Source organism: Suricata suricatta, chromosome 6, assembly GCF_006229205.1.
Source record: "Suricata suricatta isolate VVHF042 chromosome 6, meerkat_22Aug2017_6uvM2_HiC, whole genome shotgun sequence".
Lineage (NCBI taxonomy): Eukaryota > Metazoa > Chordata > Mammalia > Carnivora > Herpestidae > Suricata > Suricata suricatta.
The window spans coordinates 46,462,562-46,490,405 of NC_043705.1; the positions used below are offsets into that span (position 1 = coordinate 46,462,562).

General features: G+C 33.8%; 1 protein-coding gene across 9 annotated transcripts in view; it reads left to right on the forward strand.

Moving 5' to 3' along the window:
* Positions 1–27,144, forward strand: part of ERBIN (erbb2 interacting protein) — a 121,368-nt gene extending 94,224 nt beyond the window's left edge. For 3 of the 9 annotated variants that reach the window (XM_029942345.1, XM_029942344.1, XM_029942350.1), the window contains 10 exons: positions 737–922; positions 7,636–7,750; positions 9,585–9,768; positions 11,709–13,254; positions 17,136–17,279; positions 19,809–19,928; positions 22,393–22,602; positions 23,653–23,745; positions 24,209–24,283; positions 25,095–27,144. In XM_029942345.1, coding sequence (XP_029798205.1) covers positions 737–922; positions 7,636–7,750; positions 9,585–9,768; positions 11,709–13,254; positions 17,136–17,279; positions 19,809–19,928; positions 22,393–22,602; positions 23,653–23,745; positions 24,209–24,283; positions 25,095–25,202 — 2,781 coding nt within the window. In that variant the 3' untranslated portion in view covers positions 25,203–27,144. The remainder of the gene's footprint in view (positions 1–736; positions 923–7,635; positions 7,751–9,584; positions 9,769–11,708; positions 13,255–17,135; positions 17,280–19,808; positions 19,929–22,392; positions 22,603–23,652; positions 23,746–24,208; positions 24,284–25,094) is intronic. The other 6 variants (XM_029942346.1, XM_029942348.1, XM_029942347.1 and 3 more) reach the window with 6 other exon arrangements.
* Positions 27,145–27,844: the final 700 nt, after the last annotated feature.

A 27,844-nucleotide genomic window follows, 5' to 3' on the forward strand; every position in this document is an offset into this window, starting at 1 on the left:
TTATAGGCTTTCCAGATAGGCAGGATAGCATCAACATAGCTTTTAAAAAATATTGTCTGAATAAAAATAATGAATATCCTTAAATTTATTGTTATGGAAATACTTTTTTTTCCCATGAGAACTTTGATCCACCCTACTGAAATCTAACTTTAAATGTAATTGCTATGACAAACCATGGGACTTTCCTTGGGATGTTTCAGAAACCTATACAAATCCTTGAAGTGTGTGTTCCTTTAATGGACTTTTCTTTTCCACATTATATCACAGGAACCTCTTTTATCAAGTCACTAGAGTTGCTATACATTCCACATTCAACAGGATGAATCTAATCATCCTGATTTTGAACTTGCTGAGCTATGTGACTCACTCATGAAAACCAGCTTTTCAGTCTATGGGATGAAATGTAGCCTCAGCTAAATTGTAAAGTTTAATGTGGTTCATAAAGCTTTGGGGACCACCTGCTCCCCAAATGCGTGTTTTATCTGTGAGTGCTGCAGATTTCCATGTTTAAATTGTCCTTCATTTATTCAGGATAGGAAGCTGTTAAAATACTTATTTTTTAGTAATCTCTATACATAGTGTGGACCTCATACCCACAATCCTGAAATCAAGAGTCACACCCTCTTCCTACTTAGGCAGCAGGAACCCCTACTTTTAAATTCTCAACTGAATTGTAGTACATAAATAGATACAAAGCTTTAAGGAATATGAATTCTTTATCTTTTCTTTTACTTAGACTTCAGAAAGTACCACTCCAGTGAGAATCAAAGCTGATGAAAGAGAAAAGTATATGATAGGAAACTCTCTTCAGAAGACCAGTGAATCTGAGGCTGAGATTAGTCCTGGAAGTCTACCAGTGACTGCAAACATGAAAGCTTCTGAGAACTTGAAGCATATCGCTAATCATGATGATGTTTTTGAGGTACGGCTTTGTGATTATTGTTTAGAACAATTAATTGTTAACAACTGGAAGAATTTAGTACTTCATTGTTGCTAACTAAATATAGGAGAAAACTGATAATTGAAAACAGAAAATATGCTAACTCTTTACCACTGAGAAATCTCATGATATTTGCTATAATATTGCTTATTTTTCACGTTGAATTTAAAATTTTATACGTGCATTGCACTCAAATGTTTACTCTGTAAATTAGATTGTGGTGGTTCTATTCTAATTCTTTAAAATCCATAATAGCAATTGCTTAACAATGAAATGTAACCATGAAAAGATTGCCATTGGTATGTTTGAATTATTTACTTATGTAAGCATTTATTATTGATTGTGAAGTATTTTTTTCCTTGACTGTCTGAGATTTTTTAAATTTCTCTATAGTTAGCATACAGTGTTATATTAGCTTAAAGTATACAATATAAAAAAATATTTTTTAAATAAGAGGAACCCAGAGCACATGCGTGGCTCAGTCAGCAGTCAATCAAATTGACTCTTGATTTAGGCTCAGGTCATGATCTTAACAGTTCATGAGTTCAAGCCTCACACCTGGCTCTGTGCTGCAGCATAGAGTCTGCTTGGGATTCTCTCTCTCCCTCTCTCTGCCCCTCCCCTGCTGCGTGCTCTCTCTCTCTCAAATAAACATTTTAAAAAGTGACTAATATAAAAAAATAAGGTGTACAATATAATAACTCAACACTTCCATACAGTATCTGGTGCTCACTATAACAAATGCTCTCCTTACTTCCCATCACCTTTTTCAGCCATCTCCCTCACTGACCTTCCTTCTGGTGACCATCAGTTTGTTTTCTGTAGTTGAGAGTCTGATTCTTAGTTTGCCTCTTTTTTTTTTTTTTCCTTTGGTTTATTTCTTAAATTCTATTTGTGAGTGAAATCATATGGTATTTGTCTCTCTCTAACTTATTTCGCTTAGGATTAATACTCTCTAGGTCCATCCATGTTGCAAACTGCAAGATCTCTTTTTTCTGGCTAATATTCTGTTGTGTGTATATGCCACTTCTTCATCCATTCATCTATCTACACACACTTGGGCTGCTTCCATATTTTGGCTCTTATAAATAATGCCATAAACATAGGAATTCATATATCTTTACAAATTAGTGTTTTCATATTTGGGTAAATGCTGAGTAATGGCATTACTGGATCATATAGTAATTCTATTTTTAATTTTGGGGGGAACTTCCATATTGTTCTACACAGTGTATGTATCAGTCTGCATTTCCACCAGCATTGCAAGAGGGTTCCTTTTTCTCCACATCCTTACCAACACTTGTTTCTTGCTTTTGATTTTATCCATTCTGACAGGTGTGAGGTGATACTTCCTTGTGGTTTTGATTTGCATTTCCCTGATGAAGAGTGACGTTGAGCATCTTTTCATGTGTCTTTTGGCCATCTGTATGACTTCTTTGGAAAAATGTCATTTCATATTGTCTGCCCATTTTTAAATTGGATTATTTGGGGGTTTTTGGTGTTGGGTTATGAACATTTTTTATATATTTTGGATACAGATGTGTTCTTTGCAAATATCTTCTTTCATTCAGTAGGTTGTCTTTTAGATGTATTGTTTACTTTGCAGAAGATTTTGTTTTGATGTAGTCCCAATGGTTTATTTTTGCTTTGGTTTCTCTTGCCTCTGGAGACATTACCTAGAAAAATGTTGCTATGGCCAATGTGAGAGAAATTTCTGCTTCTGCTCTCTTAGGATTTCTCACATTTATGTCCTTAATCCGTTTGGAGTTTATTTTTCTGTATGGTTTTAAGGAAGTGATCCAGTGTCATTGTTTTCCATGTTGAAGTCCACTTTTCCCAACACCATTTGTAGAAGAGACATTCTTTTTCCCATTGGATATTCTTTCTTGCTTTGTTGAGGATTAGTTAACCATATGACTATGGATTTATTGCCGGGCTCTATTCTCTTCCATTGGTCTATATTTCTATTTTTGTGCCAGTATCCAACTATTTTGATTACTGCAGCTTTGTGGTATATCTTGCAATCTGGTATTGTTAGACCTCCAGTTTTGTTCTTCTTTATTTTATTTTGTTTGTTTTGTTTTAAGTAGGCCTCATGCTGGGGCTTGAATTCCCAACCCTGAGATCAAGAGTCACACACTCTGTCACCGCAGCCAGGTGCCCCCATTCTTCTTTTTCAAGATCACTTTAGCTTGTTAGTGTCTTTGGGGACTCCATACAAATTTTAGGATTATTTATTCTAGTTCTTTGTAAACTGCTGTTAGTATTTTGATATTGATTACATTAAATCTATAGACTGCTTTGGGTAGCATGGACATTTCAACAATATTTGTCCTTCCAGTCCATGAGCATGGAATATCTTTCCATTTGTTTGTGTCATCTTTAACCTCCTTAGTTAAGTTTATTCCTGTGTTATTTTGTTATTTTTGGAGCAGTTGTAAATGGATTGTTTTCTTAATTTCTCTTTTTCCTTCATTTTTAGTGCAACGGATATCTGTTTATTGATTTTATATCTGTGACTTTCTGAATTCATTTATTAGTTCTAGTAGTTTCTTGGTGGTGTCTGAGACTTTAAAGAGTGTCTTCTAGTGGATCAATAAAAGCTGTAACTTTTTTTAACAGCTTTTTTGAGGCTTAACTCCCATACTATATAATTCACCCATTTAAATACAGGGTACAATTCGGTGGCTATTGGTATTATACTAAGAAGTTGTCCATCTTTAACTGCATAACTTGTACAACATTTTTGTTACCCCAAAAAGAAATCCACTACTTTTTAGCCGCCTCTCCACAACTTCTCTGTCCCCCTGAGTCCTAGACATCTTATCTACTTTGTCTGCCTCTGTAGATTTGGTCATTATTGGCATTTTATATTAATGCAATCATATGATAGGTGGTCTTTTGTAACTTTTCTTTAACTTAGCAGTTTGTCTTTTAGATTATCCATATTATAGTATGTATCAATACTTTTTTATTGTATTGGTCCATTTTTTTATGTATCATTTCACTTTTATGGTAGTAATACTCCATTGTAATTGTTAACAATATACATTTTGGTTATTTCCACATTTTGGCAATAGAACATAAAGCTCTTTTGAATATTTGTGTGTAAGTTTTTGTGCCAGTATATATTTTCTTTATTGTTAGATCTATACCTAAGAGTAGAATTGTTGAATCGTATGGTTACTCTTTGTTTACCTGTGTGAGAAACTGCCAGTTTTCCAAAAGTGGCTACACCTTTTTTTGCATTCCCCTCATATACCAGTGGAGGTCATGTAAAATGGTTAATCTCTAACTTCACAAAATGAAATTCTGGAGGGTTTTTGATATATAGCTACACTGTCCACCATGTATCCACTAGTTATAAGTGGTTATTTAAATTTAAATAAATAAAGTTAAGAACTTTGCTTCCTAGATTTACTAGCCTACATTTGAAATCGCCAGTAGCCACATGTCTAGCTAGTTAGTGGTTACCAAATTGAACTGCACAGATAGAGCATTTTTGTCATTATAGGAAGTTATGTTGGAGAGCAATACAGAAACAGTGATCATGTAGGATTATAATAGCCTCTTTATTGCTGAAAATTTAAATGCATTCAAAGTACATCATCTGTCTTCAGGGTTTTCCTTCGAGGTAGTATTTACTATGACAAAGAAACCTCATGGTTTGTGAAGGTACTTTTAATGGATCACATCTTTCAGTACACTTATATACATTGAACCTAATATAACATAGTCTTTGAAAAGGTTATAAGGTTTGTCCCAGTGTATTTAATATAACTTCATTAGTATAATTTAGTGTAAGGCATTATTTTGGAGCTATGGTGGCAGAATGGATAAATGGGTATATAGAATATAATTAGGGTTAGACGATGCTGAGTATGTAAGAAAAATACTAAATGATAAAAATATTAAGTGCTACAGAAATTTAGAAAAGACATACTTTCTGGCTAGGAACTACCAAGGATGCTTTAGGATGAAGGAGGCATGTAACCTGTACCTTGGAATAGTTCATCTAGCAGAAATAGGAGAACTGAATAAAGTAGGAAAGGAATAATGGTAACATAAGAGTGGTATTTGAGAAATACAGAAAAGAATATGTTCCATATAGCTGAGTATATCAGGGTGGTAGAATGAAGCAAGATTAGTAGATTGGCTCCTGATGATAGGGCTCATGAAAGCATGCCACAAAGTTTGGATTTAGTGTTGTGTAGTTTTTGAGGAGCCATGAAGACCTTTTAGCAGAGTGATAGAGCTATGTATCAGGGTTATCTGGCATCGGCTACTGAATTCTCCCAAGTTTGAATAATAATAGTAGACAATGTGGACTGGAACTTAGTTGTCCAAATGTTAAGAGATTTCGTATGGAAATATTCCTGACTGTAAGAAATGGAGAAGAGGGAACAGTCACATAACCATGTTTGGAAGGATGATGATGCCATTAACTAACGCGGGTTGTTAAGAGAACAAACAGGCTTAGAAAGTCTCATTTGTTTTTAGATTTGTAGAATTTGAACACTTAGCAGGACCATCCATTAGACATACTCAGTAGGTAATTGGAAATGTGTATCTTTAGCTCAGAAGAGAAATGAAAGCTGGATTATAAATTGAAGAATTATCTACATTAAATATAATCATTGAAGAAAATACAATATCCAAGGGGAAAGAGTAAGAAAGGCAAAAATAAATGCCAACTGCAGGAAGATTCATTGATGTGAGCACAAGAAACAGAAAGGTGGGAGGAGATTTAGGAGGCGACAGCTCCTAGAAATCCTGGTGTGGTATAATTCATGAAGGAGGAAGTCTGCTCAGCAGTTCAAAAGACTGCACATGTCAAAGATTAAGACAGACCATTTGCCCTTCTTCTGTACTCTCATTTTTTGCATTCATTTTATCATTAGGGTCCTGTTAATTCCAAAATTTCTCTCAAAGTATTTCTTTATTAGCAGTCATCACTGCTATTGGCTGACGACAGATGTAGTTTTTTCCTTTAGAACAGTTAGGATAGCTAGATCCCTTTCTGCTGGTTTCTTTCTCTTCCCACACATTCTTAATATCAGAGTTACCATTTTATTTATTTTTAAAACATTTATATATTTTTGAGAGACAGAGTGTGAGTGAGGGAGAGGCAGAGAGAGAGAGGGAGACACAGAATCAGAAGCAGAATCCAGGCTCTGGGCTCTGAGCTGTCAGTACAGAGCCCAACAGAGGGCTCGAACCCACAAACTGTGAAAGCATGACCTGAGCCAAAGTTGGACACTCAACTGGCCGAGCCACCCAGGTGTCCCCAGAGTTACCATTTTAAAAGATAATCTCATGTTGAGAGTTCTGGCTTGGCAACTTCTAATAATGACCAACATATAATTGAGTCCATACTCATTGCATGACCTTTCCTTATTCACTCCAACCTAACTTTACTGTCTCTCCTGCCAGTTATCTGAGCTCCAACTACATGGAGTTGACATGCTCGACATACCTTCTCTTTTATTTCCATGCTTTCATCAGTTCAGAATGTCATTCCTCTCTTATCTCACCCTTCACTTCTCTTCCTTCCACCTTTACTTTCTTTGACTATTCTAGTTAGAAGTCTCTTTCCATTGTAGTACAGTCCTGAATGGGGTTTTGCAGACTATGGCCTATGGCTTCTATCTGGTCCACTGCCTGTCTTTATATGGTTTGAAAGCTAAGAACAGCTTTTACATTATTAAATGGTTGAATAAACATCAAAAGAAGAATATTTCATGACGAGAAAAATTAGATGAAATTCAGTTTTTCTGGCACACAGCCACAGTCATTTGTTTACATGTTGTCTGTGGCAAAGTTGTGCCACAGTGACAGAGATGGGTAGTTGAACAGGGGCCTTAGGGCCCTTAGAGTGTAACATATTTATGGTCTGGTGTTTTTCTGAAATAGTTTGCTGACCCTGGTCCATGTCTTTATTATGTCACTTATGAGTACCTAAAACTCTTAGTACTTTTAACAGAACAATTTTTAAGACATTTTATTTATTTTCATCATTAACTAAGAATAATTTAACATATAAAAGATTTGTTTTTATATAGAGTATGTGCAGTGTTAAAATTTTTGTATAAATATTTGTTCACTACCAGGTCCTACCCCCTCCCCAGCACCCCCTTTCACTTAATAGCACTCAATTGGCAGATAATCTGGGACAGTTGCCAAATATTAGAGAAAATTTCATGGAGATTAATAAAAAATTGTCTTCAAATTGGGCCAAAATTTGCCATTAATTCATTTTAATAGAAGAATACCTCAGTCCTTCTGATTCTTTGGAACCTGATAGTCTTAGAATAAATTTGAGAATTGGGAAGAGACTTTTTTTTGGAGCACCTTCACTAAACTGAGTTTTTCTAAAACAGATTGTTTTTTATGCATTTTTGTATTTGTAGCACTTGTCGTGGTACCAGCACATAGTAATCATGAATACACTTGAATTAAGGCCTACTGTGGAAATTTATCCCATAGCCACTTAGACATACTTTTAATAGATGCCATTGTCTTATTGCCATATCTTGAAAAACTTAAATCATATACTTGTTTTAGTCCATTTTACCATAAAAGGGTTTCATCCATGTTCTAATAAGTATTCTTTTCTCTTTGAAGTTCTTGAATCTATTCATTTAAAGAAACCGAAATTTATTTAAATGTTTTCTTTCTCTTTTTCTTTACATTAGGAATCTGAAGAACTTTCTTCTGATGAAGAGATGAAAATGGCAGAGATGAGACCACCATTAATTGAAAGCTCTATTAACCAGCCAAAAGTTGTAGCTCTTGGTAACAACAAAAAAGGTTAGATACTGAAAGCACTAGGAATAGAAATGGGCTGAATTTATCAAATTTATAAATTATTTTGAAATAAATTTTATTAAATGTCATTATGTTACTTAAAACACTTTTTTAGAAACAATTTTTAAAACATACTTTTCTAAAAGGTCTCTTCCTTATCTGTCTTATTTTTAAGAGAGCTTATGAGTTTCAAATATACTAGATTATTCGATGTACTCAGATTTAGCACAGTACCTGATGTAGAATAGATAGATGCTTATTGTTATTTTATCTGTCCTAGAATTCTTTTTTAAACCATCCCCACACCCTAGCCATTTTTCATGTAACATAGAATCTCAGGCTCTTCTTAGAAATGAAAGGGAATTTGAAGGGTATCTATTCCTTCTTTTCATCCTTCCCTCACTTCTCTCCCTAAGTACCTGATATGATCTATAGTATCTCTGCCAAATATTTATCCAGTCTTTGCCTTTATGGCATTAATGAAATTTACTGCCCAGGTGGCCCTTAGGTAGTTTAGGTTTCATGATAATAGTAGTACTGATATTTGAGTAATTAACTAGTTGCTGCTTATTACTATGCTAAATATTTTACATATTACTATCTAACTGTCACAAGAAGGTAGAAGAAGAGGATTGTATCTAGGAAAGAACTCAATCTGTCATCTTGTTTAACGGTATTTTAAAAATTAAGAATCCACACCCACATACCTTAAAATTGAAGACCCTGAGCCCCACATGCTATTACTGCCAACTGTAAACACAAATTCAGACTAATTGAACTGTGCTCCTAAGATACTTGAACCAGGAAAAATATCTTTAATTCATACAATCTCCTATGACTGTGTCTATATATACTGTTTCCAAGGTTTGGGTAGAATTGCATTAGTTAAAAACAGCCTTTACAGGGTTTTAAAAATACTGTTACTATCTCTCTTTGTTTTGTTTTTAAGTAAGCTCTGTGCCCAATTTGGGACTTAAAGTCATGACCCTGAGATCCAGAGTTGTACGATCCACCAAATGAGCCAGTCAGGCACCCAAGTTATTATCTTTTCATTATTACTTTTTTTTTTCATTATTACTTTTAAAAAAATGCTTTTTAATAGTACCTGCCTATAGTGGAATGTGAATATATTATACTATTTCTGATTATATAAAAAATAAGCCATTTCATATATTATTTTTCATACGCAGTTCTTTGAAATGGTTGAAAAACAGGAAAAGAGAACTGACCTTGTGAAAACTCCTTGATTAGAAATTTTTTAATTGTATTACTCATTTTTATTTTCATAGTAAATGAAAACAATTACATACATATATGAAATAATTTCTTCCCCAGATAAATTGACCTAGACTGTGAACTGTACTTACTATTGTGACTTTTTAAAGTCATGTGTGAGGGGGCACCTGGCTGGCTTAGTCGATACAACATATAACTCCTGATCTCTGGGTCATGAGTTCAAGCCTCCCTTTGGGCATAGAGCCTACTTTTCAAAAGACAAACTATAACTGAGTGGAAGAGCCACAGTCATTAAAACTAATTGATCGCCTTAGAAAAACATTGTGAAATGTCATCTTGTCAGTAGTAAAAACTAAATCAAATTCTGGGTAACCTTAACCTAGGTTATATTTTTCAAAAACTAAAGGTATCAAGTTTTAAATTCCTTAATCATTGTGTGTATTAGGATTGAATTTTCAGAAGTGGCCTTGGTTATCTTTTTATCCGTATAAATTTTTATATATTTGAACCCAGACAATATAAATGCCATTTGTCATCACTTCAAAGTATTAAACACAAATTCTTAGTGACTTTATCAACGGCTTAAGTTTTTTTGTTTCAGATGATACAAAGGATACAGACTCTTTATCAGATGAAGTTACACACAATAGCAATCAGAATAACAGCAACTGTTCTTCTCCATCTCGGATGTCCGATTCAGTTTCTCTTAATACTGATAGTAGTCAAGATACCTCACTCTGCTCGCCAGTGAAACAAACCCATATTGGTATTAATTCCAAAATCAGGTTTGTGAACATCTTAACAGAATAATTTATTTGTACAATAGAGATAATAAGGCAAATAAATATATAGACTAAAGCAAAAGATTTCACAAATTAATATTATAGATGTAGTTCAGGTAGTATATGATTTCTTCCCCATTTTATTACTAATTACTTAGCTTTTCTACATTTTCATTTTAAATCATTTATTTATTTATTTATTTATTTATTTATTTATTTTGAGATACAGTGTGAGCAGGGGAGGGTCAGAGAGAGAGAGACACAAAATCTGAAGCAGGCTCCAGGCTCTGAGCTAGCTGTCAGCACAGAGCATGATAGCGGGGCTCGAACCCCCTGAGCCAAAGTCGGACGCTCAACTGACTGAGCCACCCAGGCACCCCTAGTTTTTTATTTTAAAAGAAGGAAAAAAGGAGTATGTGGCTGGCTCAGTCAAAACAGCTTGTGACTCTTGATCTCGGGGTTGTTGGTTCAAGCCTCACATTGGGTGTAGGGATTACTAAATAAATAAATAAACTTTAAAAAAATAAGTAGGGAAGAAAAGATTTAAAACATTAATTCTCTTCATTAAAAAGTTGAACACTTCTATAATATTTTCAGGTATTACAACATAAAACAGCTTTTTTGGAGTTATTCAAGTAGAAATACGTATTTTTTTTACATACTCATTAAGTTTATTTATTTTTAATTTTTTTTTAGTGTTTTTTATTTGTTTTTTGAGAGACAGAGAGAGACAGTGCAATCAGGTGGGGGCAGAGAGAGAGGGAGATACAGAATCTGAAGCAGGCTTCAGGCTCTGAGCTAGCTGTCAGCACAGAGCCTGACGCGAGGCTTGAACCCACGAACCGTGAGATCATGACCTGAGCTGAAGCCAGAAGCTTAACCGACTGAGCTACCCAGGCTCCTCTAAGTTTATTTATTTTGATAGAGAGCAGGGGAGGCGCAGAGAGAGAATTCCAAGTAGCCTCCATGCTGCCAGTGCAGACAGAGCACAGAGTGAGGCTTGATCTCGCGAACTAAGATCATGACGTGAACTGTAAACAACTATTATTTGGGCTCTCAAAATATTTGGCTATCAAAATAAGGCTGTTGTTTTACCTTCATGGTAATATACGAGCTAGGCGCTTATTAGAAAGATTAGGGTTTCTGCTGAACCCAAAGCTTATTGTGTGGATATTGTTGGCTACTTTCTAGAGACAAATGGTTCCTAAATTCCAGGCATAGTTAAGTCAAATTCTGTATGTATTGATTTGAATTGTTGTAAAAGGAAAATGACTTTTATGTCTCAAAATGAGTTTAGCTATTATGTAGTTATAATTATGATTAATTAATAATTATAGTTAATTATTAGTTAATAATGTAAGGTTTCAGGGGCGCTTGGGTGGCTCAGTCAGTTGAGCGTCTGACTTTGGTTCAGGTCATAATCTCGCTTGTGGGTTCGAGCCCCAAGTCGGACTCTGTGAAAGAAATAAAAAAATACTCAACTAAAACAACATGGTATTTTTTAAAGAAATAATAATAATGTAAGGTTTCAGAATTATTTGTAAAAATGTTTTGTGCTATTCACTCAATAATTCAAGTTATTAGCTTTCCATGTATCTACCCATCTTTCAAGTAGTATTTTGTGTTTTAGCACATTCATGGAAAGGTACTTAAGTCCATTTTTCTTCACTGTTTAGCCTTATTAATCTATCTTGTGACAAAGTGGTGATATTGATTATCTTTGAATTTTAATTAAGGTTTTACTTGTCTCCATTTAATGTAAATCTACATTACTTGACTATTCAATATTTTAAAATAACATACTTGCTAATAAATGACTTTTGTCTTTGACTCCCATCAGCTCTTTTAACTTTGTGTAGCTATACATTAATTAGTTATTAATGTTTCTTGTTACTAAGAAACTGGGCTTTATGATGCTTATGATAAAATTATCTTTGTTTTAGGCAAGAAGATGAAAATTTTAACAGCCTTTTACAAAATGGAGATATTTTAAATCATTCAACAGAAGAAAAATACCAGGTTCATGATAAAAAGGATTTTAACTTACCTGAATATGATTTGAATATTGAAGAACGATTAGTTCTTATTGAGAAAGGGGTTGGCTCAACAGCCACATCTGATGAATCTCACAAATTAGACCATATTAATATGAATCTTAATAAACTTGTAACTAATGATTCGTTTCAACCAGAAATAGTGGAAAGTTCCAAGACACAAGATATAGTGCTTGGAACAGACTTTTTAAGCATTAATGCTAAAGGAGAAGCTGAGCACTTGGAAAATGGAAATAAGTATCCTAATCTGGAATGTGTAAATAAGGCAAATGGACAGTCTGAGGAAACTCCACAGTCCCCTAGGAGGACAGAACCACATGACACTGATTCTTCTCTTGATATGGGTATTTCCAAAAGTACTGAAGATCTCTCTCCTCAGAGAAGTGGGCCAATTGGATCTGTTGTGAAATCTCATAGTATAACTAATATGGAGACTGGAGGACTAAAAATTTATGACATTCTTAGTGATAATGGACCACAGCAGCCAAGTACAACAGTTAAAGTAACATCTACTGTTGATGGAAAAAATATTGTCAGGAGCAAGTCTGCTACACTTTTGTATGATCAACCATTGCAAGTATTTACTGGTTCTTCTTCATCTTCTGATTTAATATCAGGTACAAAGGCAATTTTCAAGTTTGATTCAAATCATAATCCTGAAGAGCCAAATATAGTAAGAGGCCCCTCAATAAGTGGCCCACAATCTACACCTCAAACATATGGTCCTCCACAATATAATATCCAGTATAGTAGCAGTGCTGCAGTCAAGGACACTATGTGGCACAGCAAACAAAATTCCCAAATAGATCATGTCAGTTTTCCCCCTCAGCGGCTTCCGAGATCAGAGAGCATGGAAAGTCACGGTTACGCTAAACATTCTGCCAATATGAATTTCTCTAACCATAACAACGTTCGAGCTAATACTGGATACCATTTACATCAGAGACTTGGCCCAGGAAGACATGGGGAAATGTGGGCCATCTCACCAAATGACCGACTCATTCCTGGAGCAGCTCGAACTACAATTCAACGACAAAGTAGTGTATCCTCTACAGCTTCTGTTAATCTTGGTGAGTCAGGTCCCACAAGGCGGGCCCAAATTCCAGAAGGAGATTATTTATCATACAGAGAGTTACATTCAGTAGGAAGAACTCCAATGATGTCAGGATCACAGAGACCTCTTTCTGCACGAACATACAGCATCGATGGTCCGAATGCATCAAGGCCTCAGAGTGCTCGACCCTCTATTAGTGAAATACCAGAGAGAACTATGTCAGTTAGTGATTTTAATTATTCACGAACTAGTCCTTCAAAAAGACCAAATGCAAGAGTTGGTTCTGAGCATTCTTTATTAGACCCTCCAGGAAAAAGTAAAGTTCCTCATGATTGGCGAGAGCAAGTACTACGACACATCGAGGCCAAAAAGTTAGAAAAGGTAATTAAATATGAATTTTTCATTTTCCTCTCTATGAATTTTTTTTTTAAAAATATTTGGTATTTTTTGTTTTTTTTAATGAGGTGAAAGAAGATACTCTGAATTACTGAATATTTTAGAGTTTTTTCTTAGTGTTCACAATAAAGTCTAAGTTTAGACTTAACCAGACTCAAAACAAATGAGATGGTAGTGTATGCTTATTTTCTGTGTCTATTCCCCAGCGTTTTCTAGTGAGCTTAAATTCATTGCCTTTGTTTATGTGTGTATCTCTTTTAGATTCTTCCACACATACTATAAATAATTAATGTATATATAATGTGTAACTCTTTTTAGCACTTTTTGACCTCCTGCTCTCATTTATTAATAATTGGTGGTTATGTAAGTATGTGTACAAAAATGGCAGTTTACTATATCGTTAGAAGAATAGCAAGAAATATAAATTTAAATATTTTATCTAAGATTTTTTTCCCCAGTGAATGTTAAAAGACTAACACTGTCACTGACATAGATGGCTTCTGGCATGGCATTTCTTGTTGACTTTTTTGAACTCCACTTCTGACTTCTCTGATCTCAAATGTCTGTTGCTCTAATGAAGTTTAGAAATGATTGGTAAGATAACTTGGGCTCATCTTCAGTTTAACTTCACATGCAGATGTCATTTTTTTGAAAGGAGTTAAAATTTTCAAAAATTATGTAAAACTGATACATTAGTGTCAAAGTTCTGTGGCTCAGGTGTATAAAGCACATTTTTAAAGATGCAGTTTCATATCTCTCAGTTTTTACCCAAGAATATTTTTACCTATGTTTATTAAATATGTTTTTAAAAACAGCTAAAGGTATACAACTTTAGTTAGTCATTTAAAAAAATTCCTTAGTTCTGATTTTTCAGAAGTAAATCCCTAAAATATGATTCGTACCATGTATCAGTTCACATTGAACCTCTGCCTGTAATTGTTAGCTCTTTTCAATGCTGTCATCCCAACTTTAAATAGCTGAGCATCTACTGTTCTTAGGCAACCTCATTCTCATCCATTTTGTTTTGGCTATAACTCTACATATTGTTGACTCTTTGAACTTGGGTGCTTTTTCTAAGGAATTTGGAAATTTCTTAAGCATAGGAATACCACTGCTGTCTTATAAATAAACTTCTGGAGATAATATGGAATTGAAGGAGGGAGGGCTATAGTTTTTTGAGAAGGAAGAGGCTCAGTTAAGTTGATTGAGTTATGAGGCTATCTAGTGGTCCAAAAAACAAAGGAGAAATGTATCAGTGTATTGAGACAACAAGAATTCAAGAGACAGTTTTGAAACAGACTTTATGATATCTGACTCGTGGTTGGAATATTCCTCTAATAATGTCTTTGAGGAAAACGGATTAAGGTTGAGTGGTGTCTTGAATGACTGGTTGTTGGGATTGCCAGAATAGAGGATGAGTAGCAGATTTGGATGAGAAGATGAGTTTGATTATCATTATATATATAAAGTTGACATCACAGAAGGCTATTCTCCCATTTTTCTATCTGATGGAGAAATACCTAGACTTTAGTAAATGGGAAGCAGGTAGCAGCTACCCTATTGTTCATTGTGCCTCTCTGCTTTTTACATTTAGAAATTTGTCATACAACTACTTGAGTGAATAACAGTAGTTTCCCACTTGTGCCCATTGGTAATTTAGAGGTGAGAATTAGTCCAGGAAACTAAGAAAAGCCTTGGGGGAGGACACAGAGCAACATGATTTAGACTACAAACTTGAAAACATTGGTTGAAAATGGTAGAGGGTGATGGAAAATCTGTTTGCTTCTCTGCAATTCCTCTTCCTCCCCCAAGTATAATTCTAATGGCATGGTAGACAATCAAAAAATTTCCTCAGGAGATTTCACAATTCCCACCCTTCCTTTAGAGGTGAGTCCCCAAATCATAAGTGACTCCTTTGCCCAGCTTTTAGTTGTTTAGCATTAGTACAATAATTAGATAAGTTGAAGCTTACTTGGTTTTTAAACCTTGTAGTAGTAACCCTCCTTCCTACCCCTGCAACAAAACTGTACCTGAAACCCAGACATAAATATATCTCGCCTCATGCTTCTCAAGACTGATTTAATTAAAGTCGTGATTCTGATAAGCACTTCAACCAGAATGTGATTCATATAACATGATAATTTCCGTGTTCAGTTGCTGTTACACAACTATTAGCATGGAATGAACAGCAGTATCCAGGACATATTCCTTAATAGAGCTCTGCACAGTGTGTTGTGTTGTTAACAGGGTGCCGTTTTATGTTGACGTCTGTGCACAAGCCTGAATTAAAAACCAGACCTGGTCTGAGCTTCAGCCTTCTTCGTGACATATTTACAAAATCTTTACATATGTTCAAAGACAACAGAAAAATATTTGATTCCAGAATCTACATATCATTAAAAAGGGTCATTTGGGCGATTCAAATTAAGAACATGGTAAAATTGTGTGTAACACATGAGTGTGTGTTGTTTATGTTGGGGGGGGTGTATTTTTACATGCTAATCAGATGTTTATGGAGCCTCTGAATTGCCACTGCTAAATCTTTATTGTTTGTGAAATAGTCTAGGAAAGTATAGGCGTGGCCTCTTAAGTTTAGTTTTTTCTTTACTCAATACTTTGGAATCCACAAAATAACTAAAAGTGTGCATTGTAATTTTACAGACCTCTTTCATTCTGGAATGCTATATTAATGTTTCTTGATATTAGAGATCAACTTCATAATCTGGAGAAGGTATATATATTCTCTAAGAGTAATATAGAAATGCTTGTTAAGACATTTTTGTATTTCTTGATAGCAAGCCATGCTCAAAGTGTGGTTACTCTCAATTTAACCCTAAGACCATCCAGTATTCAGGGACATGATTAAAAGCATCCACATGAAAGAATAGCATTTAACAGCTCTGGGAATAAACAAGCAGGAACAATGAAAATCAGGCATTGTGTTTATTGAGGTACGTTTTTTAGGCAGCTCTGGGCTTAGTGATTAGGCATTCATTTAACTCAGTCTGATTCCATCACTGATTCCATCAGTGGTTCTTCAAGTTTCAGCGGCAAATGCCACTACCAGTTCCTAAAATCTTAAAATCTTAAGTATCTGTTCATTTGAATGGGAATTTTTTTTACAAGTACATTTTCTAGGTTTGTAGAGCAGTGAGAGCCTTGTAAATGCTATATACGAAAACTTTGTGTGTAAGTTAAACTTTTTTCTAATGTAAGATATGTTTCTAAATGTAGAAGGTACTTTTTTTTTTAGGGATGGTAATGGCCAAAAGAAAAGGAAGAAAGAAAAATTGCAGTGGCCAAAAGCCAAGTGTTTTCTTGCAGATAATATTTTGTGCTATGTACATAGGCTTAAATGTAAACTCTCCATTTATTTAATAATATAGAGTTGATTTTCTATACAATGAAGCGGACTCCAGAAATCCATTTTAACTTAGAAATGATTGGTTCTTGGTAAAATTTATCTTTATAGAGAAATCAGCTATATTCCATATAGAACTACACATATATACATACATTTAGGTTTGACATCAATTCCTGTTTTCTGACAAACTTCCAATAAGATGTATTAGGAGTAAAGGAAATAATTGCATTGTAAAAGACACTGTATGTTCGTACTTTCTTCTTTAGTGTTTAAACATGTGAATGGTTGGATTTACATGTACTTTATGTGTATATGTGTATGTTGTCATGTAAATAATAATACAGTAAATAGTGCCAATTTCTAGCAGTGGCACTGAAAATTCAGTGCCTGATATTCCTGTGTGGTATTGGGGTTACTTATAAATACGTCTATGTACATAACATGTCTTGTGAATTTTGCATGCTACACTAATCTCTGTTAAATCTATCCCCTCTTTATTCAGAGCATGCTGTCAAGGTCCTTTAATTCCAATTTTACTGCTGTAAGCAACTTTCACTATGGCAGCTCTAGGGATCTGCATGGCAGCCAAGGCAGCCTTGCCTTGAGTGTTGCAGACGGAAGAGGTTCTGGTGGGCACATTTTTCGAGTGAGTACCTGTAGTAGACCAGTTCTTTTAGTACACAGAAGAGAAAAAAAGACCCCACATTGTAATGCTTTCATACTTTAAGAAAATATATTTTCACTGTGGGTTAGATATCTTGATAACCTTCTGGTTCTTCCATGGCTTAGTTCTAAAACTTTCTGCAGAGCTGATTTAGATTTTATCTCTTAAGTTTCTCCAGCCATAAGCTAAGGGTGTGGTCTGCTCTTTTTATGTAAATAAGGGTAAGCAATAGGAATAACTGAGTTTTTAAAAAAAAAATTATTATGCTTTGTGGTGTTTTCTCAATAAAATTAGCTAGCTCTCCTTAAATCAAGGTTTAAAGCTATGCGATATATAGTACACAGGAGAAATTATAATAAATATCAATGGAAAGGCAAAACCCAAATCCTTTTTTTTTAATGGTTAATAGTCATTAACAGTTCATTCTTTTTTTTTTTTTTAAGTTTATTTATTTACTGAGAGAGAGAGGGAGAGAATCCCAAGCAGTCTCCTTGCTCAGTGTAGAGCTGATGCTGGGCTCAATCCCACAAACCTTGAGATCAAGACCTGAGCTGAGATTAAGAGTTGGACGTTTAACCGACTGAGCCACCCAGGTGCCCCCAATGGCTTATTCTTTTAATGAAAGTTAAGGGTAGGAGTTAAGAATGGCAGAGAAGGAGAAAGAACAGAACAATTCTGGCATGGCTCTATTTTAAGATTTTTCTCTTCATAAAAACTTGAGGTGTAGCATGGCCTCTAAATAAATATTTCCTTCTCCCCTTTTCCTTCCATTCCTAAAAGATTTTTCTCCTCTCATACCCTTACTTGTCTCTTCCCCATGGTTTGATTTCCATGTTGACTCTGCTTGTTTCTAGGTCCTTTAGTTTTTCGTGAGCATCCTCACCGTCTTTTTAATACATAGTAGGCTTTGCTCTGTTGTGTTCTAGGGCAAGATCCCTCTCCTGGATTCACTCTCCTGTGTCTGGGCCTCACTCGTCTTGCTCTGCCCTCTGTCACCTGCCACCACTTGGTTTCCATGTTATAGTGATAGCAATTGTTTTGTAATTTATCCCTTGGACATAGGGAGAGAAGGGTGATATCTATTAAGCCCTGCATTTTTGGCACACTCTATAACTGAAACCCAAAGAGTGGACACAAGAGGCTTTTATTAACTCAGGGGTAATCTTTATAGTCATCTGGAACAATTGTTTTTTCCAAATTCTTGTACAGTAATATTTTTTGCTTGTTATTCTTAAACTCAGAACCTTTGAGTCTATTGCATTTTACTTTTTCATTCATAATATATAGTAGTTCTTTTAAAGACTGAATAGACTTGAGTTTAAACTTCAAGCTATGACCTAAATTACTGTGGATTCTGAAAGCACATCTCAGAAATGAGGAAGGAAGGCAAAATATTCATTGCATAAATACACAAAGTTAGATGAAACCAAATCTAAAAATGCTAATCCCTGCTCTGAATGAGCAACTGACTACACAGGATAACTCTGTTGCAGATAGCTTATACGGTTAAATTACAAATCCTTAGGTTTTTATGTATTCTGTGGTATATCATAATGAATATTCAGATTATTTTTCAAAATGATGATGTAGTTTGCATATCTGTGTTGCTAGCCACATTACTGTTTTGGAAGTTACAGCAGTGCTATTGATCACAGTCTGTTTAGTTTTCACAAATATAGCTAGGTGTGTTTAGAACTAAATTAAAATGAAAAGTACAGGCGTCTTTGTCCCCAGCATATTTATAAAAAATATTCAGAGATAATGAGATGCTGAGTCTGCTTTTTCTCTAAAGCTATCAATGAAGTAAACTAGAAGGATATTATTTGACATATAAAAATACGAACTCTCGTTAATCTTAAAATTGTTTCACCAAACCTTTGGTTTTGAAAATAGCTGTTTAATGCTACTCTGATACAATTAAGTTAGGGTGAACTTTATAAGATTGTATATTTATTGATACTGCTCATCATTAAAAAGAAAATCCAGGTGGCCCTGTGCTGTTAGAAGAATAGCAGTTATTTTTTTTTTACCAAAAAAACCCAAAATCCTTTTTATGTACTTAATAAGAATATGTTTTAGTTGCTCTTAAAATGTGGGATTCTTAACTTTGATTAATAACTAAATTGGTTGCAGTATTAAAAGCTAGGTATTACTGTAAATAAAACAAAATATTATGAAGAAGTAGCTTAACAGTGTATATTAAAAGTACTAATAATTTTTTCCAGTTTTATTAAGATGGAGTTGACATTTTAATATTATTCCAAAGTATATATCATAATAATTTGATATATGTAAAAATTGTGAAATGACTGCCACAACAAGTTTAGTTAATGTCCATTGTCAAGGTACTGATACTGATGGCAGTTATGATGGTGTTGTTTGATTCGGTTCTTCATCTTTCCATGATCTAGTAATATTTTTTCCTAATCTCTTTTCAAGCGTCATCATCATTTTGGTTTCACATCTTAAAGAACATTGTTTGTTTACTTTTTATTTTCCCCTCATTTGAAGCATCCCCAGATATCCTGTCCAGGAGATCCTTGTCAAGATGATCTCTTCATTTCAGGACAGCTGAACTACTCATCAGCTACACTTAGTCACAAAGATGTTGCTCCAGACAGCTTGATGAAAGTAGGTGCTCAGGAAATAAATGAACACATCTCTTTGAACTTACTATGTTTTACAGCTTTTAAACTGGAGATATGTATGCTTTAACACTGAAAGTAATTTTTTGAGGACTTTCCTCATTGATTAGTAAAGATTTTTAAAAAACTAAATGATTTCTCTACTATCACTTATTGTTTGAATCAGAGGCTTTTTGGCATTCCTGATAATAAACCTTTTGGAGAATTAAATATGAGCCTGTCTTCTATTCCTCAGTTGAGGATATTTTACCATTACTAAAGACATCTTAAAATTCTTTAAATGTAATTAGAAATCACCTTTGAAGACTTTTGTATGTGATAGATGATGATTATGTTCGTAATACTTTTGTTACTAAAGCAACACTTACAGATTTTACTTTCTTGTCACCCAATACCAGATAATTCTTGTCTTTAATACTCTCTCAGCTGTTCTTTCTCTTAACTAATTTCATATCCCTAGTATAACGAGATACAATTATGAAGCATATAAAAACTTTTGCGTTGTTCTTGAGAGTAGGAACCCAGACATATAACATAAATACATACATACCTATTTATTTTACCCTTTTTTTCTGTTTTTCTTTTCATTGAGCTATATTAACCAGTTTCTTTTTCTTTTTAATATCAATTTTGTATTTTAGGTTACTGGATTTGTTTTCATACTTTCATTCTTCTGAGCCATCTGCTAGTGATAGCTTATTTTATTCCATGGGTATATTTAATATTGTTGTAAAGTGTCAAGCACAACTAAGAATCTAAGTGTCTAGGAGTCTTAAGCATGGGTCAGAAGTAATTACTGTTTGGAATATTTTCTCTAGGAGAAAAGTATTGAATCTACACATAGGAATAAATGATACAAACATGGAGAAAAGCAAGTGCTATCTGCTGAGTTGTATATAAGTAATAAAATAACAACACAAACTAAGTACTCCTGGGCAGATTAATTGCTTCAAATCTACAGAGTTCAAGTAGTAAGAAACCACAATTTTTAAAGAAAAAAAGATGTAATGATAATAAACTATCTCATTCTCCTTTTCTCCAACCAGAGTAAGATTTGTCAGAGAGTAGTATCATCTTTGTGCTCTGTTTTAAAACTCCCATGTAAGTTTCCAAACTTGAGAAATTACCAACTTCTCAAATACAAAAAGGTAACTTTTTTTCAAAGTAAAAATCTTCATCCAAAGGGAATCTTCTTTGTTTCCTTCAGTAGGGTTCATGTAACAAGAGCGTGTAGTTCTGAAACAGTTGCCATAATCTTTTCCCAAACATTTCTACTTTGGGATAATTTTAGGAGAATGGGACTCAATATTTACCTTACAGTTTTTCTATAATTCACTTGTGGATGAGATCACCTTTCTATTAATAATCAACAGTGAAATTTTAAATGATTGAATAGTTTAAAAGTATTTCCTCTTCTATACAAAAATTTCTTTATATGCAAACACTTATAATATGACTGTAGACTTATTTTTCATATAGATTTCTCATACTGGAGCACCTGGGTGGTGTCCAACTCTTGATTTCCACTCAGGTCATGTTCTCACAGTTCCTAAGATTAAGCCCCACATTGGGCTCTGCTATGACAATGTGGCCGCTTGGGATTGCTTCTCTTACTCTCTCAGCCCCTCCCTTCTCACACTCTCACTTGTTCTTTTCAAAATTAATAAAAAATTTTTTCATTGTGACATAACATTTAGCCACATTTCCACAAAGGTGACTTTAGGTCTAAAATTCAGATTCATTCTAAACAATGAGAAGCATTAAAACAAGGATAATTCTTTAACAACAAAATAATTATTTCAAATCCTTTGGTGTAGCTTGTGAAAAGTAAAATAGAATGTCAAGGCTTAATTTTTGTGGTTAATATTTTCTGGAACTAAGATTTAGGTAGAGTTTAAAAATTGCTAACTGATATACATCCACACACAGGGATAAATTCATTTCTACTGTATTTGTACTTGTTAATCCTGGAAAGAAAGGAATAAAAGTAGAAAATATACTCAGAAGAGTAAAAAAGTTCTACCATAAAACTTGTTACTTTTGTTCAGAAGAAAACATGAAAAAATGTATCTTTTATGTGTGTGAGATGGGAAAATTGACCCTTGTACTTGGCTTAAGTTTTAAAGTTTTGAGATAATCCCCATTTACTGTTACTCTAAGAAAGACAGGTCCATGCATACCAAATAGAAAAGCAAATAATTTTATGATACCTTTTATTTGAAACTTTAAAGAGTGCGAATCTATCTGCCAAGGACTCAGGCAAGTTTAAAATTAATAGCCTTTTTTTCTTTTGAAAGTGTAAAATGAGAAAGAATAGTATAAGTGTTTTGATAATGTATGATTTAGAATGTTACACAATAGTGCTCTTGTAACACTCCAAGAAGAAAATCCAACTATATGTAATAAGACATGATTATCGGTCATTTTAAGACACTTCATGTTTTTCTTAGATGCCTTTGAGTAATGGACAGATGGGCCAGCCCCTCAGGCCTCAGGCAAATTATAGTCAAACACATCACCCCCTTCCTCAGGCTTCTGTGGCAAGGCATCCCTCTAGAGAGCAACTAATTGATTACTTGATGCTGAAGGTGGCCCACCAGCCTCCATATACCCAGCCCCATTGTTCTCCTAGACAAGGCCATGAACTGGCAAGGCAAGAGGTAAGAACAATCAAGAATATTTGAAATATGAAACTAAGCTCTTAATGTACTTTATAGGTTATTTAATTATTAGCAATAAATCCGTGTAGAATTTTAACATAGTTTTTACCATTTTGTTCAAAGGTGTGGTTTCATTTTAAGTTTATAAGGTGTCAAACTTTATGGTTTAACTTGACTGTGATCTCCCATGTTCTGATTAATTAATCGACCTAGGATTTAGTATTTTGGATATGATTATTTTTTAACTAAGATGATTGCTTATCCAAAACCATTTGACGATACTGCAGAAATCAGACCTTCTTTTGGAATATGAATAGTAGACCATGAAACTTAACTGGCATGTTATGGTTTACTATTGTTAATTGACATGGAGTTTGAAATTTGACCATAGTCTCCAAATTAGTTCAAGAATTAAATCTTAAAAAGTAGTACTTAAAAGGTGGCTAATCATACATTTATATATTTTGATAGTTTATTGATAAAATAATACTATTAGAAACTTAGATAAAGAACAAGTGCTTTATTCATTTTGCTTTAGTCTCTGGGGAAAGGGAGTGTTTTGCAGCAAGTTTAGTTCCCGATCCTTTTTTATATAAAAAAATATTATCAGTTGATCATCAGTCCCAACATCTTGCGAGCATAAACAGATTCAGGAAATGAATCCAACAGCCACCCAGGAATTTTTAACATCTTATGAAATGCCCCGTACACAGAGATACTATGTAATGTATATGTTTTACAAATGGAAACTCATCATAAAGCACATGTTTTGTTTGTATGCTCTATATCATTAAAATCCATGGTATCTAAAAGCAAAAAGATAGGGTCAATATTAATCAATTGCCTTTCCTTTAAAACAGCAATAGATTAAGTTAGGAGGTATGCTTTATAATCTCAGCTGTGTGCCTTTAACTCACTAACTCATTAACATAATATTCCATGTTGTAGTTTCCCTTCATCTGCCTGAATATTTATTTTAGATGAATCTTTATGTATTTAACCAGTTAGATATTGTGATAGTAGTAATAGTTTATTTTCACATTAACTCAGATTCGAGTGAGAGTTGAAAAGGATCCAGAACTTGGATTCAGCATATCAGGAGGTGTTGGGGGCAGAGGAAATCCATTCAGACCTGAAGACGACGTGAGTTTGTTTATATGTCCTTGAGATACCCATAAGGTTTTATTCACTAATCTAACAGTTAATTTATATATCGAGACAGAATCACCTTTTTTATTTCTCTCTGTATTGTTCAGATTTTTGTTTTCAAATATGATCACTTCATATTGTTTGAGGAAAGCAAATTGAAACCCCAATTTTAAATGTCCATCATATTGTAAAGTGATTTTTAAATTTTGTTACTGCTTTTCTGCACATCTGTACAAAGAACTCCATTGCTTTAAGGAAAATCACTATACCTAAGTCAGAATTATCAGCACCAAAAAAAAAAACATTGGGTTGTGACAATATTCACAGAAGACAGGGAGAAAACTTGTACTGTGATTCAAATGTTTGCATACAGTTAAGGAAAAAATGTTCCTTGTTACTCTGTTATTTATGCATCCTGTTTTCCATTAAATATTTATTTTTATTGTTGTTATTAAAGGGTATATTTGTAACAAGGGTACAGCCCGAAGGACCAGCATCAAAATTATTACAACCAGGTGATAAAATTATTCAGGTAAATAAGATACGTATTTTTATTACTTTCTGAGTTTTTCATTTTATAGCTTCTTCCTCATCAAGGAATTACTAAATGCCTGATTTTGAAAATAACTATTTTGTGAAGTTTATCATTAAGTATTTGTGGGCAAAAAATAGTGGCATTTCTTATAGGCTACTCTCTCATATTTTCATAATTAAAAATATTTCTTCCTTGCACCTTGGAAAATCATATGGATATTTTTGAATACATGTTTGATATATCCCAGCATGTTGTTTAAGTTTAGGAATGCTAACTTCCTTAAAATGGCTTGAAACAATCTTTTTGTTACAAAAATTAAAGAGTTTAATTCATTTAACACATGAACACAGACACTTAGTACTGTGTGTCTGGTATACAGTAAGACCTCAGTAAACGTTAAGGATAAATTGTAAGAAATGTAGTGTTTATCTGATGGCCCAAGGCAGTCGGAAGAGTAGGCCTTGCCATCTGCTATCCTTGCATCTCAGTGACCTCATTTATGTGTTAGCACATACACGTAACACCTGTCTGACACTGTGTCTTAGACAAGAGCTTCCTAACATTGGGTTGCTACATAAGAATCATCTGAAAATGTATACAACGTACAGGTTCCTGGGTCCCACCTTCAGAGATTTTATTTCCATGGATGTGGGGTAGGGCCCTAGAGTATACATGTTGTTTTAAGTTGCCAAAATAATTCTTATTTTCTGCCAGATTTGTTGACTACCCAGCAGAAATTCAAATGCACAAATGCAAATACATTACTATGAAATGTTTTTCTGAAAGACATTTTTCTTCTTTCTTCCAGGCTAATGGCTACAGTTTTATCAATATCGAACATGGACAAGCAGTGTCCTTGCTAAAAACTTTCCAGAACACAGTAGAGCTCATCATTGTACGAGAGGTTTCCTCATAAGAAGTGTAGACAAAAGAGGGGGAAGGCAACAAGATTTATTGGAAGATATTTGCAGGGGAAATTAATATTTTGACTATTTTTATATGTAAAGAAGAACTCAAAAATTATGTTCAAATTTGTACATTAATGAAATTATGGAACTCGTGGTTAGAGGGAAAGAACCACTGTACAGTATATAGGGGAGACTGTTGAATTCATACCATATGAAACTTCTTGTTAGGTTTTTAAACATAGCAATCAAGGCTACAAAAACAAACATACGTTGTTTTTGTATAGATCGTAGGTTTATTTTTGGATTTCATACACATGACTGAACTCTGCAAGGCTCCAGTTAGCCTTGATTGTAGCCAAGACAGATGGCAGAGCTCTCTGTCTCATAGCTCTTATGCCCTTATTTTTATTCAACTCTTATTAATGTTCTTCTGCTGAAACTACTTTTTTTTTTAATGTGGGCAAGAGATTTGAAGTGTTGGTTTTTGCTATGTGCATATTGAATTGAAGAGTGAGTAGGTGAAGGTGGTGCTGGTGGGTTCACTTTCCAAGGCCAGATTAAAACCATTAATTCCTATAAAAATCTGGAAGCAAAGACTGAAAAAACAGCTGTTAATGTGTTTTTATTAATAGAATAATGCAATAAAAATGTAATGTCTTTTTAAAGGAAAAAGACAATAATTAATTGCTTTTTATGAGCTCTACAGGATCTGTTCTTGTTACAGCCATTGACAATGCATTTGCTACTGGTGATTCAATTTTTAATTTTTTAGTCACAGGAAATTTTTAACTCTATTGTAGATGCATGTTCATGCATTTTTTGTGATATGAAAATCCTTTGATTTTTTGCAAATGATGGTCCTTGCAATCTGTTTTATAATTATTACTCCGTTTTAATCTTAATTTATAATTTTTATTTTAAGCAGGAAATGAAACTAAAATGGCCAGTTTTAAGATTGTGTTGCTGCATCACAGAGTGTAAGCAGATTTAGGAAAGTCTCTCGATTTTGTTTGGTCTCACATTGCCTTGGTAAAGTAAAAGGAAACAGTACGCATGGAGCTAGGAAACCAAAGCAAGTTTGTGAAATTGGCACAGTGATAGAGAATTGCTGTGGAGAGTTGTAGAGCAAAGGGATGGGTCCTTGAGGCCTTCCAGTGTGTAAAGGTATTCCAATAAAGGGCTGTTTCTACAGGTAACATTAAATGTGAACTCGACACTTCAGAGTCTTTAAAGGGTTTCTAAGTGTATCAGTGTAATAGAATAGTGTTTTACCACCAGCTGCCTTTGTTCCTCCTTGGTGTAACAAATATTTCATAGATGTTTATTAATTTGTTTATCCAAACCATTAATTTTATTTGTTTTTGTTCTATGTAATTAAATAAAATTTTAGTAACATGCAATGGAAAGAATTAATGCATGGTTATTTGGACCAGAAAAAAGTGCCACAGAAGACCAATAACTGTTTCTAGTCGAGGCTAGTCTGGAGCCTTTTATTAGAGCAATATTCAGTTATTGCAATTCATTTTTAATTAGCAAGAAATATAATTTTTGAATTTTTAATCTGTTATGCTTTGTTCTTCAACCTTGATTTAATTAAGACTTTTATAGGACTAGCAAAAATGGCAATTTACATTATTTTTGCAAAAAAAGTTGTTGTTTTCCTGCTAGTCAGAGTAAATAGGCAGTAATTATAAAAAGATGTGAACTCAAATATTGCACTTCTTGCAAGATGTTATCAATTGGTTATTGTACTGTATAGTTTTAATATTGATTGAAACCCTTTAACAACTCTTTGTAAATTTTAACTCATTTTAGTTGTTTTTCAGTACTATTTACATAGGAATTGATTTTTATGGATATAGTAGAAGAAATGTGCTGTATTTTGATAAAATTCATTTATTGTATGTGTGTTGTAATCTCTAAAAAAATAATGACAAACAGCTTCTTTAAGACAAGCCTCAGTGTTCCCTTTATTCATAGTTTATTGTAAAATATTTTGACACATCATTTTTTGCTGATTTCAGATTTTTAGTCACATTCTACAATTAAGAAGGAATACATGAAATATAATGGTGACATTTTCAACTACTTTACCTTGAATCAGATACAGAGAGTATAATTTTAGAAAAGGATAGAAGCCACAAAGAACCTTAAGTTAATTGTCTGCATATTACACTGATCTATTACAAGTGCAGCAAGTGTTATGTGCACTAGTATCTTATTCTCTTGTTAATTAAAAAAAATTACTACTCTTAAACACACAAAGTTGAGTAAGTTAGTTACAAAGGAGTAGTAGTAACATGATACAATATATAACAAAAATAGCAAAAGTGTTCTGCACTTAATAGCCAAAATTTTCTTCTAAAATATTGGAAAATTAAAATAAGAACTCTGTTAGAATTTTTGTTTTGGTAATAAGTTTTCAAAATCTGAATAGAAGATTAAATATTCTGAGGAAATGAAAACATTTTTAGTTTCATATTGTTGAGTAATTTGTAGTCACAACCCATATCCTTAATTGACCTTATTTAAATATTATGTAGCAAACCATCAAAACCAAAACTGTCTAATTTTAGTGACAGTGTTTAAAATTGACCACTCTAGGGGCACCTGGGCAGCTCAGTTGGCTGAGCGTCTGACTTCAGCTTAG